This window comes from Fusarium subglutinans (genome assembly GCF_013396075.1).
Source record: "Fusarium subglutinans strain NRRL 66333 chromosome Unknown NRRL66333_c0000347, whole genome shotgun sequence".
In the NCBI taxonomy this organism is placed as follows: domain Eukaryota; kingdom Fungi; phylum Ascomycota; class Sordariomycetes; order Hypocreales; family Nectriaceae; genus Fusarium; species Fusarium subglutinans.
In genome coordinates this window covers 16322-30351 of record NW_023502410.1, presented here as the reverse complement: position 1 = coordinate 30351, position 14030 = coordinate 16322, and the positions used below count along the sequence as shown (strand labels likewise).

The window sequence follows — 14030 nt, the reverse complement described above, 5'->3', positions numbered from 1 at the left end:
AGGCAGAAGGGATATCGTCGTCAGAGGTGTAACTGGGGTCATGGAGATGAGACTCAGTGCATGGATAACTGGGAGCAGACTACGCCCTCTGACTTCATTTCTTATGGCTGTGGGTCTAAGTGCACTGATACGAACGATTGCGGTAACACTGATGGCAAGCCTTGCTCCAAGTAAGCTTTGAGCCATGAGTTCTGAGAAGGGTTAGGGGGCAGTTTATCTTTCTTTTCGTCATCTTGAAGATGTATTTCTTTAGTAGATTCTGGAGGACTTGTGGGCATTTAATTGATTGGAATAAACAGGGATGGCTAGCTACAGCATAGATACTACACTGGCAAGCTTTCAAATCTTGGACAGCGGCAAAATCTGAAGATCATCCCTACTCAAGTCCCTCACACTCTTCTTCCCAGCATTCGCCAGCATATTATCCATATCCGCCAACAAACATCTTAAAACATGCTCAACACCCTCCTGTCCACCTGCCGCAAGACCATAAGCATAAGGTCTTCCAATACAGACTGCCTTTGCACCAAGAGCCAATGCTTTCAACACATCTGAACCAGTTCGGACACCACTGTCAAACATGATGGTCAGATTTGAGTCCTTGACCTTCTTGTCCGCTGCGATGTCGGCCAGTGCATCCAGTGACGCGATAGCGCCGTCAAGTTGGCGGCCGCCGTGGTTGGAAACGATGATGCCGTCGATGCCGTGCTCAATAGCAAGATGGGCGTCCTCAACTGTCTGAATGCCCTTGAGAACGATTGGTCCGTCCCAGAGATCCTTCAAGATCTTGAGGTCACTCCACGAACGGTATGTACCAGAGTTGATCACATCAATCCAAGCTTTCGACTTGATCAAGGTCTTTGCATTGGCGAGGACTCTAGCAGCTCCGTATACAGTCCCAGGCCTTCTCATAATCGTCCAAAGTTCAGAAAGTTTCTCGGCAATACTTCGTGAGTCATTCTTCTGCATCTCATCAAACAACTTGTTGAAAACAGGATCCGAAAAGCCAATCTGACAGCCTTGGCCCCAGATGAAGGGCAGATACGACGTGTCGAGGTCTGTAGGCCTCCAGCCAAGTGAGAAGGTATCCAGCGTGACAACGAGGACCTTGTAGCCTGAAGCTTTTGCACGCGCGAGAAGACTAGCGGTGACTTCTTCGAACTGCGGCTTCGGCCAGTATAGTTGATACCATCGATCACCATCTGCATTCGCCGCAGCAACCTCTTCAATCGTGCGCGTCGCAGCAGTCGATAGAATCATCGGCATGCCAACGTTATGACACGCCCTCGCCGTAGCCTCCTCCGCATCAGGATGCAAAATACTCTGCACACCGATAGGCGCTACAAGCAGGGGACTCTTGTATTTTGTACCGAACAACTCAACGTCAACATCGCGCCTGGTGACGTCAACGAGAAAGCGCGGCTTAAGGCGATATCTACTAAACGCCTCGCTATTCGCTTTCGCAGTAGCAGCACTACTCGCTGAACCGTAGACGTAGCCAAAATTGGTGGCGGGGATCTTTTCCTTGGCTAGAGATTCCCATTCTGTGGGGTTTGTTGAGAAGAGTGGCGGGCGGAAGGATTGGTAGATGTCGCGCTGGAAGTTGGAGAAGCTGGTTGGGTCTGGGATTGAGAACGGTTGGCTCAGCCTCTTGGGTTGAACTTCATCAGCCATATTGAGGTTTTGTGTGAGTGTTGGTGAATTTAATGGTAGTTTTGATGATTTTGGGGTGTGTTTAAATTGAGTTGAGGTGATTGAGACGCGCCTCGGATCTTCCCTAGCCCTTCTCCTCACGGAAAATGTGCCGAGGTTGCCGATCCTTCAATCCTTCGCTAGAACGTCATGTTACACTTTGCGGGGATCCTCTGCCAACACCACCAGAACCTATCGAAACTATGCTGTAGGTATTATTGTTATCGGTGGGCATTGCTGCGAACTTAGTCATAAGCTTACGATTAAAGTAATTGCTCCATCCATAACGGAAACCTCATTTGGGATGCCATACAATCTTGCAGTTCTAACCTCACAGCGGCATCATACATCTTCAGCTGTGGACTTGGTCAAGTGTACCACTGATCCCTCCACGCCCCCCAACCTTACCAGGTTATTCAAGATCTCTTGAGCAGCCATTTGCCGACCCTCCCATTCCGGGTGACGACTCGCAACCTCCTCTGCCCTCTTTCGTATTCCCACAGACTCCGACCCGAATAAAATCTCCAACAGCGCCTCGGCAAGCTCGTTCTCTCGCCATCGGGGCTTCGCTTCCTTATTCGCCCAACACCCAATTCCAAGAAGCTCAACGCGGTTGGCAAAATCATAACAGTCCGTCCAAGCAGGAAGAAGCGCTTGAGGTATGCCAGCACTAACAATATCGTCAGACGTTGCGTAAATTTTCGGGGATGAACTCAACTCACCATAGCGCTTCGTAAAAGGAATTAGCTCCCCCATGACTCACAGAACAAACGACGTTTTTTGATTCGAGGACAGACATTGGCTCAGCGACTAGCCAGTCCGTGATACGCACTCTGCCTCGTTTGATGTAAGCTTGTAGTTCATCGGTCACCAAAGCCCATTCGTCAGTATAAGAGTCTCTCTTTGGAGCGTTGCCTTCTTCATCAGACAACCGTCCTAGCTTCCACAGAACCTGAAGAGGTTTCCCCGCAGAATGTAGTGTATCAGCGTGTTCGAGGACATTTCTGAAGGCTTTGGACATTTCATGGGCTTCAGTGGGGTTTGACTTGTGATGCGTGCCCAGATTGACGTATATAGTTGGGCCTTGGCTAAGCCATTCGGCTAAACCTGCTTCAGCTTCATTGATAGGCGGAGCAGCTCGTATGATTGGGCCGCAGGATGTGAGCTGTGGTGGCATGACGCTGAATGGGTAGTCTATGTCAGGACTGCTAGCGACAAGGATGGGCAGATTGGGCGGCGCAGGCGTCAAAACACCCAGTTCCATCATGGTCATCAAAGTTATGCAAGGATCAATCTCCTCGCGGAGTTTCTCGGTTGTCCTTTTTAGCCGAGTATCTGTGAGCAGAGTGTAGCCAGCCACGAAGCCAAAGCAAACATTCCATGGGATGAGGCTCCATGGTATGGGATAAGGCAAGGCCGAACAAGCACTGTTCGGGTTAGTTAAGTGTTTTCGTAAGTAGTTTAAAGGGTCACTTGCATTGGATACTTCCAAAGAGCAGCTAATTTTGGCTGCACCGGAACTGCAAACTCTTTAATCGTGTTCGGCGAAAGGACCATCCACCTGACACCTCGATGGTGACAAAATGTCAAGCCTTGAGTGAACAGCGGTTCAACAATGGTCAAATCTGGCTTGACTTCATCGAATACCCGTTCTGTTTCCTTGTAGATGTCGAGAAACTCCCCCGGGCTCCAAGGTACCATGACAGCTGGTAGAATAGCGACGCCTTTTGCCGAGTTGACGAGTCCAGGAGTCAGCTCAAGCGTTTCGAAGATTGCCGTTTCTGGACGCTTCGTAACTGGTCCCCAGCTCGTTCCTTCGATCTCGTGGAACACAAAGGGTCGAGGTATCTTCTTCTTCTGTTGAGTTGCAGTTGCCTGCATAAACCTGGAGGCATCATCCACTCCGCTTCTTAGGTCCTGGAATGAAGCGATATGGATTTCGACGTCTTCACATGCAAGGCCTAGTTCGTGAGCTGTAGCGAGGATTACGTTGGCTTGGCCGAAGTCACTGTTAGTGAACAGGAGTAGGCGCTTCGATCCATCCATCGTAGCCGATTACGGGAGGCATTTAGTACACAGAGAGTCGATATGAGGGGATAAAGGGCTTTTCGGCCTTTAAATACTAATTTGGTGTATAGGGCTGAACTGGGCAGGACATGATCAAGGATATGGGCTGCATGTCAGCGACGCCCTAACTTTAAGCATACATAGCAAAAAGGGCTGTGCCTCTCTGACTCAACATCAGCAAATCTTCAATGATTTTTCGTTTAGCCGCCAAGAGCGTCTCATGGTCACAGCTGTTGTGGAGTATGGTGAGATTTTGGCAAACATGTGCTTACTGTTTTTGGTTATTTCTTTCATTTTACCCTGCAACCGTAGAAACTGAGCGTTCTGAACCTATCACAATATCCTTGGTATCAAGCTTACTTCCTCAGCTGATGTTCTTGATCGATTCAAGGATCTACTGTCACATGGTGAGAGTTAGGTGCTGCACGCGGATTTGGTCAGCTTAGTCTCCCGATATGCAATTCAAGAGAGTTTGTAAAGTCACCACGCAATAATTACACGACGACTGTAATCTTTGAATAACCCATACCGAATTTTTCTTAGGCGATAATCGTATCCTTAAAAGAATTGTAGTCGCTGATTACGGGAGCGAACAATAGTTCAAAATCCATCCCGCCTGAGTAAGCCGCCTATGACGTCCTAATTTATAAGCCGTGTCTTCCGCTCTAACCTTACTACCCGTCATCCGACCATTCATATAAAAGCCATTACAATTCAATCCCTTAGCAAACTTGCAAGCAAGGCATATTGTGGTCTTTCCAACCAATTCTCAAGGATGCCTGAACGACCACGATTTGACGTGCCGGACGGCAAAGCCGCCAAAGTCAGCATTATCGACTCCAGCTTGAGACTGTCGGGTATGCCGCTCACTCATCTTATGAAACCTGCGATGAAGGGCCTCGATGCGATGCCAACACTTACAACATGGTCGTTTCTTATTGAAAGCTCTTCTGGGAAGAAAGCACTGTTTGATCTGGGCGTTTCGAAGGAGCCGTTGAAGAATTTCTCGCCAAAGTACGCTGATACGATAAGAAGAAACCCAAATTGGGACGTGGATGTTCCAAAGAATGTTGCAGATATTCTGGCTGAGAATAACGTGCAGCCGTCAGAGATTGACAGCGTGATATGGAGGTTCGTAGTACAGAATATCTGCGCTGTGACTCAGTCACTGATATTTGCCTAGTCATCATCATTTTGATCATATCGGAGATATCACAACCTTTCCAGGGTCAACGGAACTCATCGTTGGACCAGGGTTCAAGGAAGCTTTTTTACCCGGTTATCCCGCTGACCCTGACTCTCCCTTGCGTGAAGCAGACTTCGAGTAGGCATCACCATCCCAATCTTTTCTCAAAACAGCTGACAGGATCATAGTGGCAGAGAACTGAGAGAGATCGACTTTGAACCCAAGTCCCTTTTGATTGGACCATTTCGTGCCTTTGACTTCTTCGGCGATGGTTCATTCTATCTTCTTGAGACGCCAGGCCATGATATTGGGCACTTAGCAGGTCTTGCTCGTACAACAACCGGTCCCGATACGTTCATCTTCATGGGCGGTGATCTATGCCATCACGGAGGAGAGTTACGTCCATCGAAGTATCTTCCATACCCATCAAATCTCTCCCAGCATCTATCGCTCTCAGATTCTCTCCGTCTTCACCTCTCACAATGCCCTGGCAGTGCACTTGACGATATGAACGTCGAGCGTGGACGAGCCGCTGGTGAACCGTTTTTTGACCCAGCGATTGGGTTTGATAAGGAACTCGCGATAAAGACGATTAAAGAGGCGCAGACAGCAAATGCACAAGACAACGTCTTCTTCGTCTTTGCACACGACACCACCATGTTTGGTGTTATCGATATGTTCCCGGAGCAAGCAAATGATTGGAAGCAGAAGGGCTGGAAGGAGAAGACTCTCTGGAAGTTTTTGAAGCGGCGCTGAAGCCTTGAGTATCTTGTATCCTGTTTTGCGATTGAGCCAACCTCGATCTACTATAGAACCCATCGCGTCACTATTCCCAATACTGTCCCTTCTCACTATAACAAAATGTGTCCTCCATGGAACTTTCAATAAAAAGACGGGAATCCTATCAATGGGCGTCGAATTTTCGCGACGTCGCATTGTATGGGTCCTCAGAGTGAAGTCATCGTTATCTAAGAACCGGGCCGCGTGGCCTAATGGCTAAGGCGCTAGATTTCGGCTTTCGAGCAAATCGAGAAATCTCTAGAGATTCCAGGTTCGACTCCTGGCGTGGTCGACTTTATTTTTCCAATTGTTCCCTGACTGTGAATTATTCTTTTTTATTTTACTTTTAAACTCCTTTACTGGCTTATAATACAGTTACTTATGGAGATTAAATATGATAAAATTATTTATTACTATTTTAATTAATACCAGGAAATAGGCTTAGTAGTTGGTCATTTATATTAACTACACTCTTGTCTGCTATTGTAAGGCTTCCTAGGATGTAATCTCGCAGTATGCCACACACGTCGGGCATCTACCATATTCAATCATTGGCGACGAACAGCCACATCTACAATAACAAACCCCAGCAGCAAAGGTGGAAATTGGATTGGCTGATCCCGCTTTCCCATCCCTCTTGGTATCTTGCGCGGGTATTTTGGCCTTTGTTGAAGCCTCCGGCTTGGTGGTAGAAACATCACTTTTCTTGTCGCTCTTCAAGGGAGCCTGAGAAGTTGGGTTCGTAGTTGACGAAGTCATTTTGTTTGTGAGGTAATCTTGAAAGTCTATAGAATGCTTGGAATTGTAATGAGAAGAAGGCAGAGAGGAGATAGCACGGAAGGTATTTATATCTTTCGCGAAGCTGTGAATCAGACATACAGCTCGAGTGAGTAAGTGCAGAAATGAAGATCTGATGAGATTCTGATTTGAACCCAGGAGGATTTCTCCACCAGGAAATCAGTGTCAAGCTTAACCTTGTAGCGGCAGGCAGTTACAGTACTTCACTATTGACGCTTACCTGTGTTGCCAGCAAGTACCTTCTTATGTGATTCAGTGCTTCTCGTGGACCGTGAATGTGATGTTCAACTCATCGCATCCGCATTTACAAGGGCAGTCAATTCCTGTCGCTTGCAATCCTGATTTCGACGCATTGTCTGTCTTATCAGCCCACGTAGTGGATGTGACATTAATATTGCTCTTCGGAGAATCAGTTGTCTCCTTGGCTGGAAGATCTGGCTTAAGGACCTGGCTTAAGGACCTTTTTGGCCAGGACTGAGAAAGTCATTTTGTTTGGAATTTGAAGAGAAGAGCCGGCAATTTTGTCGCGTTTCAAAGTCAATGGTTTAATTAGAAATACTATTTTCTACCGAAGATATCCTATTGCGGTTTATATGCTTGTGGAATCGCTATGAGTGACTGACAGATGTGTTGTTTGTGGTTGATATCTGTGGCTCGAGCAATTGATCACCACACAGAACCAAATTAGTGAATTAGCTGGGGAGAAAAGAATACTCAGGACCTTAATCCTAGATGATACAAAGACTTAGGTAACTTAGGATAAATTTAAAGTAATTCTACTAACTGTAGGATATCTTTTGCTAATTTTATTTTTAATACCTCCCACGAAAGCGCATAGACAAACTCTTATTACTAGTTCTCTTGTCAAATTCACGTAATGGCTGAGGTTTTGACCACAACACTATGTTGTCTGAATTAATGTATTAATATTAGAATCTAAATCAGTGTCTTTACTCATATTTCCATGATTCACGACTCTTAGTTCCCAGCAGGCAAAGAATCCCAAGACCAGTTCCACCTAGTAACACAGTCTCTGCACTCCCAGCATGTATGAGAGTACCAGCGATACTGAGCTCCTGAAGAAACAACCTCAAGTTGATCAACTTCCGTCTGTCCAAGAGAAAGAACACAGTTCATGTTGCTGCTCCACTCAAAGCCCCATGCGTAACAATCGGGGTTGGTATGGCACATGATCGCACACTGAACAGGCTCTGTGATTTGGGGCTTCCAGTTAAGTGGCAGCTTTGTGTACTGCGATGGGTTGACGATCATGAGTGTTCCACCACAGGGCCCTTGCTCCTTCTCGAAGGGTCTATAGCAAATACCCTGGCCGTTCTCCCAATCACAGGGCTGCTCTACTGGACCAGGTGTTGGGGTTCCTGTGATAGCTTTGCTAGTGGCTGTGACGGCTGTTGGGGTGTTGGGCTTAGGTGTCACGGCGCGGACGAGCGTGGTGGATTCTGCAGGAAGTAAAGAGGTCGTAGGATCGTCGTGGCAAGGGCAGGTCATACAGTCGAGGCTATGCCAATAATAGATGCCATCAGCGACGGAATCGGAGTTGGGATCAGCAGCCATTTCAAAGTCAGCATCAGAGAGTGAATGAGTGGAGAAACGACACGATCGGTCATTCGGCATCCAGGCTGCGGACTTGCAACCAGGGTAGAGAGAACACCAGGCAACACACCACATCTGACTCCAGGCCGTAGGATAGTCACGGGGTTGCTCAACAGCAAAGCCAGCACCATCACTTCCAGGCCAACGACCGCGATATTGGCAAGTGGTGAGACTGCCGCCCTGGGACCTCTCGTTCCATGTACATCCATTCTCGAGGGATTTGGGGCAGGTTGACGCAGCGGGCAGTTTGACAAGGTCGGTAGGTTCAGCAGACTGAGTGCTTGATGCGGCAGATGTAGTAGAAGGCTCATCGTTACAGGGACAGTTGAAGCACGAAAGATCGTGCCAGTAAAACACTCCCTCAGTGTCTACGTTAGGATCAGGACCAGGAACGAAGTCAGCATCCTGAACTTGATGTTCTGAGAAGCGACATGACCTATCCTCGGGAATGAACGCAACGGATTTGCAACCTGGTGAGAGGGAGCACCAGCCCAAGCACCAAAGCTGAATCAAAGGAAGAGGGTAGTTATCAGGACGGGGAACAACATGGCCTTGTCCAGTGGAGCCAGGCCAAGAGCCTCGGCTGGCGCAATTGACCATGTCATTGCCGTTGTCGGGACGCTTCCACCAGCAGCCGCCGTTGAGAGCCTTGGAGCAGAACGGCTGCTCAGGTGCGGTGCTCGTCGTACCTACGGCTGGTACAGTTGAGGACTGGACTTGAGAGACAGGCTTGCTGGTAGTCTCGACATCGGAGTTACCAGTTGAGGTCTGTTGTAAAGCCGCTTGGGTTGATGTTACCTGGTTCTCTTGACCAGTGGTTCCCGTCTCAGTATGCTGCACAGGGGCGGCAGACGTAGTATCCGGATCTTGGGGGGCTGATGTAGTCTCCTGCTTTTGAGTCAAAGAGCTGGTTTCTGGCTTCTGAGAGGCGGATGTAGTCCTTTGCTGTTGGGCAACGGAAGTGGTCCCCTGGTTCTGCGAGAAAGATGTAGTATCTGGCACTTGGGTAGCCGACGTAGTCTCTTGCTTTTGAGTAGCAGATGTAGTTTCTACCTTCTGAGAAGAAGATGTCGTTTCTTTCTCTTGGGAAACAGAAGTGGTTTCTTGATCTTTGGGGACAGATGTAGTCTCTAATTGTTGAGTAGTTGATGTAATCTCCTGCTTCGAAGAGCTGCTGGTTGTCTGAGGACCGACCACAGGGGGATCAAGAGGAGGATTGGCGCCAGTACCGGTGTTACCGAAGTTGACAACAAAGTCGTTGATGTTCTGTGGCGTGACAGCGTTGGAGATGAAGACGGAGTCGACAAGCACAGTCGCTCCACCACCGATAAGACAGTTCATGGCGATGCGGAGAGGAGCATTGACCTGCGATGGCGTAACAGCCTGGAGAACCTCGTTCCAAGATACGGCTGTGCCGGTACTGAAAACCCAGTTCTGATAGAAGACAGAACCGCCGAGGAAGCCGGTCAATTGGCACAGGTTGATGGCCGCAGGCGAAGTAACGACAAGGTAGTAAAAGCGAATGGTGTAAGGCGTCGAGAGATCGAGGTTGGACATGCTCTGCGATATACTAACAGAAATGCCTAAAGCACGCTTTCCATCGCCAGTATTGGAAGCACTCATCGCAGCGCAACCCCGTTCAGTACTTCCTGGCTCTTCACGTCCAGCACCTCCAACGATACGAGCATCGCCTTCAACCTCCCAGTCAGGAACTGAGAGAGGGTTATTTGGATCAATCTCGGCCATATTTCCATTGGTGGCCAAGTTGTGGACTTTGGGGAGGGTAACGACAGTTGTAGCGGTGGACGAGCTGGTAGCATCGGAAGAGGATGATACGAGCGAGGGGATCGTGGTGCTGGACTTGGGCTTGCAGGCGCTTCCGGCGACAAAGTCGACGGCGGCGAGGGCCGCCAATGCGAGGATGGAACGCATCGTGAATGAGTGACTGGATGAGCACAAAAGAGGGACAAGCAAAACAAAATTGTGGCGGGCATGAGAGGAAATCGGTACCTTAAGACCTTGCCAAAACGATGAGACGATGCTCATTTAGCTACGGCAAAGACCGCTCCGATATTTCTCAATAGCCTCGTGAGGCGTTTGGTTCAGCCAGTAACTAGGATAAACCTACTGCAGCCGTCTCATAAAATCTACAGAAGCAAGGGGATACAATAAAACTTAGGACCTCTATCGTAGGTGACAAAAAGCCTCCGGTAAACTTAGGCAAATCTAGTATAAGTAATAAAGACTTAGAGGATCTTAGCCTAAGTGTTTTTGGCACCTTAGTTTAATGTTAGAAGTCTTCTTGCACCCTGGGGGGAAGTAAGCGGACAAAGTGGAATAAGCGATGTCGCTTTCTCTCATCGTGACATTTACAAGTGGATTTTGGTGTTTTTGGTGGACCTTGGAATGTTCGGGGCTCAATAGCTTCCAGCGCTATTGAGCCCAAAAATCGATAACCTTATAGGACCCCTGGCGCTACTTGACCTGCTAGGGCTGAATGAGAATAGCGGGAGGGTGTAATTTCAGGGGTTTTGCGGCTGAGCCTTTGGTGAACTGTTGAATAAATTTGCTTATTATTGGGACGTCAACAGTTTTAATCCGATTGACACCTGTAATGATAGTTTTTCTTCCTCAAAATAGCTGACTGCTCCGCTTGAAGTGTTTTATGACCTTGATCAATAGCTCTTCCGTTGTTTGACATGTGGGGACGAAAAGAATTTGATGCATTATTTACCTCGATTTGACTAACAGGCTATGTGCTCTCCTTTTTTATTGACGCAGAAGACATCAGAGGTACAAAAGGAGAATAAGAAAAGAGCTACAGCACTATCTTACGATGAAAGCTTTTCTTTACTTGCCTCGGTTTTCGGTGTTCACAGCTTACTCGCAGTCATAACTCGATGCTTCATAAATGATTAGCCAATGGCCGCTGTAGAATATCTCGCCAGTGGTTGAAATCCAGATTAGATTAGAATGCTCATAAGGAAATACATCATATCTTGAGTCTAAATTGTCGTAAAACCCGAGACCCAAGGTCGATCATCGCCCTGTTATTCAGATCTCTCCATGTCCTGGATTACTTCTCGCTCGTTCTTCTCAGCCATCAACTTATGATAGAACCTGTCCAATTTCCCCCATACAAGTTCATCCCGCCTATGCGTATCTCTCAAAGCAACAACATATTCCACCTCGGCATTCCTGCAAGTTGCATTCTCAGCCAGAAAGCTAACTATCCCAAACCCTTGCTCAATCTCACAAGCTTTACTCAACGCCGAGTATTGACCATTTCTCGAGTCTATTCGCGCCCCCCTATTGATGAGCAGACATACCGACTCTTTGCGCGATTCAACTTCATCCCTCATTTCTCGAAAGGATATACCCTCTTCCACAGCATCCACCATCATCTCTACAAAGTCTCGGAGGAGATTATCGTGATTGTTTTCGTAGATGGCTTCGCGGGCCATTGCTCCAGCATCGAGGAGAATTTGTACGCATCGGGTGTCGGACATTAGTAGTGCTGATAACAACGGTCTTGGATCATCGAGATCATCTATATCATGGAGTCCGTCCAGTTTACGGGGCTTGCCTGGGTCGATTCCCTTTTGGATCAGTAGACTCAGTAACTCCAGCCCGGCCTCTCTCTTCCTCTCCAGGCGTTCTGGCGAACAGTTAGACATATCTTCTCTGTCACGATCGTCGATGCAGTTGCTCAACAGTTGCAGGCCCCCATCTTCGTCCTGTTGTACTGTCGGATCGGCTCCAAGCTGCAGTAGCTTGATAGCAGGTTCGAATTTTCTCCTTCCGATGAGCACGTTCAGTGCGGTACCACCATGCCAATCTCCCCACTGAGATTCAGCTTCCGCATCCAGAGGAACACCCCATTGTACCAGCTTCTCAACTATTGCACATGCCAAGTCCTGGTCTTTGCAATGTTTAACCCAGTGAAGGGGCGTCTGGGCCTTCGCGTCACGATCAGTAGGACTGAAAGCCTTGTGCTGGATGAAGGCATCAATTGCAGAAAGGGACCCTTCTGCGATAGCGCAATGAAGGCCTGAGATGTTGCCCTCATCGCATATCACAGAGTAAATAACGTCTCGTTCTAGAAGCAACTGAAAGATCTCATAGGTGCTGTGGCGTATGGCATAGTGCAGTGGCAGCCAATCATACCTATTGACCACTCTTCCATACTTTCGACAATTACACAGCGTATCTGGCCAAACATCCGTACTAGCGCCATTGTCAAGAAGCCAATGTACGATCTCGAAGCGCTTCAGAAAGATGGCAAGAGGCAATGGCGTTGCGAGCTGCGCCCGAATGATCGGTCCACAAATGGGAATACAATCAGGGTCTTGTTTATAAGGGATGCAGTCGGCAACGTCGTTGATCTTGTTGATATCAGAGCCATAGGCAACACCAAGCTTGATCGTGGAGAGCGAGTCGTGAACAACGGCCCAATGAAGACATGACCTTAAGGCCTTGTCGACGGGGCATGTCCAACAATACTGTGGATCGTGTTCGTGGGTCCATGGATAGCATGGAGGTAGACCAGTGGCAGCGGCGTTGCGCTTGTAGAGAACGGCGTTGAAAATAGTGTGAAACGCGTGATTGACGCGAGACAGGCGCGAGAGGTCTTGGGGCTTGCAGTAGAGAGCGAGATGTTCGGCCAGTTCAACGGGCAATGAATGGAAACTCATTTTGCTGACATTGACGCTCAAGTTAGTTTATTGAGGCAAGGTGTTTCTCAGCATCAAGTCAATCCGTTTTATGGGACGGTCGTATGAGAATATTCTTAGGCAGCAGCCCCGCCTTATATAGCATTGCGCTCATGCTTACGCCCCCAGACAGAAGGATGTCGAGTTCTTCAATAAGGGCGGATTGTCTCTTAAGACGTTGCATCTGAATTCCATGCGTAACATAAAACAAGACAAATGATAGTTCATCAATACCAGGTCTTAAGAAATAAGAGATCTATCTACTTCCTTCTCATATCTCTGAAGCGTCTTCCATCAAAAAGCCAAGATCCAGCAAACTGTTAAGGAGAGACAGCTACTCTACAGAATATTCTCCGTACGCGGCCTCTCTCCACTTACTCATCGTTCGCAACTCCGAATCACTTCCATACAGTACAGTCATAAAGACCCTATCAGAGACAAGATTCGGCTCTGAATGCACCGGACTGTCATCCCTCCCCCAGCTGAACCGCACAATTTGACCATGCCCGACCTGAACTCTCGGAGTGTCTTTGAATGCATTGCCAAGCGACTCCCGCAATAGATCGTCGGCGTCGTACATTTCGTCTTCGGATGGCTCAGGGCCATCCGTTTTATCTTGCCACCAGTAATAGCGCGCCTCCGCTTCATGCTGCGTAGTGAAGACAGGCTCATTCGGCTGTAGCATGAGCGTAGATGGCCCGAGGAGAGTGAGCGCATACTTGCTACGCACGATGTCTTCGCGTCCTTGATCGTACTCAAACATAGGGCCATCTTGATGCCATCTCGGGATTTTGAAAGCGGTAGTAGGCTTTGTGATTCGGATGGTGAGCCAGCATGCCTTTTTCTCTTCGATGTTTCCCGAACAGTCGTTTTGCGTGGTCTCCAAGAACGCCTTGATTTTGGGTTCCAACTCCTGCTCTACCTCATCGGTATGGAGAGCGAGGAATTTCGACGCCTCAGTAGCAAGTGAGGCGTCAACTGGACCGTAGTAATTGAGTGTTGACTCTTGTTTTGTAGACGTGATGCGGGGAATGCCGATAGACTCTGGAAGAATCGCGTATGGTGTTTGATCTGACATGTTGAGATTTGAGATGGTAGCTTGAGAGACGATAGGCGAACTATTCGAGCGTTCTGCCTTTAATGATTAAAGTACAAGATTGTTATATGACTCAGGCCGTGTA

The 14030-nt window shown here is 48.1% G+C and overlaps 5 protein-coding genes across 5 annotated transcripts; 1 reads left to right on the top strand and 4 right to left on the bottom strand.

Moving 5' to 3' along the window:
- Window positions 1-339: 339 nt before the first annotated feature.
- Window positions 340-1674, bottom strand: FSUBG_13481 (lactate 2-monooxygenase; the record flags this gene model as incomplete). The annotated part of the gene is made up of 1 exon (XM_036678377.1): window positions 340-1674. One exon carries the CDS (start codon window positions 1672-1674, stop codon window positions 340-342), a length of 1335 nt encoding a protein of 444 aa, XP_036531062.1.
- A 103-nt stretch (window positions 1675-1777) lies between these two features.
- Window positions 1778-3738, bottom strand: FSUBG_13480 (UDP-glycosyltransferase 84B2; the record flags this gene model as incomplete). The annotated part of the gene is made up of 5 exons (XM_036678376.1): window positions 1778-1832; window positions 2023-2048; window positions 2101-2362; window positions 2415-3119; window positions 3179-3738. The coding sequence occupies 5 exons, from the start codon at window positions 3736-3738 to the stop codon at window positions 1778-1780; spliced, it is 1608 nt and encodes a 535-aa protein (XP_036531061.1).
- A 796-nt stretch (window positions 3739-4534) lies between these two features.
- FSUBG_13479 (n-acyl homoserine lactonase) lies at window positions 4535-5701 on the top strand (the record flags this gene model as incomplete). Its single annotated transcript, XM_036678374.1, has 3 exons — window positions 4535-4890; window positions 4943-5083; window positions 5134-5701. The coding sequence occupies 3 exons, from the start codon at window positions 4535-4537 to the stop codon at window positions 5699-5701; spliced, it is 1065 nt and encodes a 354-aa protein (XP_036531060.1).
- A 1800-nt stretch (window positions 5702-7501) lies between these two features.
- On the bottom strand, window positions 7502-10069 carry FSUBG_13478 (uncharacterized protein; the record flags this gene model as incomplete). Its single annotated transcript, XM_036678373.1, has 1 exon — window positions 7502-10069. One exon carries the CDS (start codon window positions 10067-10069, stop codon window positions 7502-7504), a length of 2568 nt encoding a protein of 855 aa, XP_036531059.1.
- Window positions 10070-11142: 1073 nt separating this feature from the next.
- On the bottom strand, window positions 11143-13927 carry FSUBG_13477 (uncharacterized protein; the record flags this gene model as incomplete). The annotated part of the gene is made up of 4 exons (XM_036678372.1): window positions 11143-11184; window positions 11467-12265; window positions 12305-12767; window positions 13228-13927. 4 exons carry the CDS (start codon window positions 13925-13927, stop codon window positions 11143-11145), a joined length of 2004 nt encoding a protein of 667 aa, XP_036531058.1.
- Window positions 13928-14030: the final 103 nt, after the last annotated feature.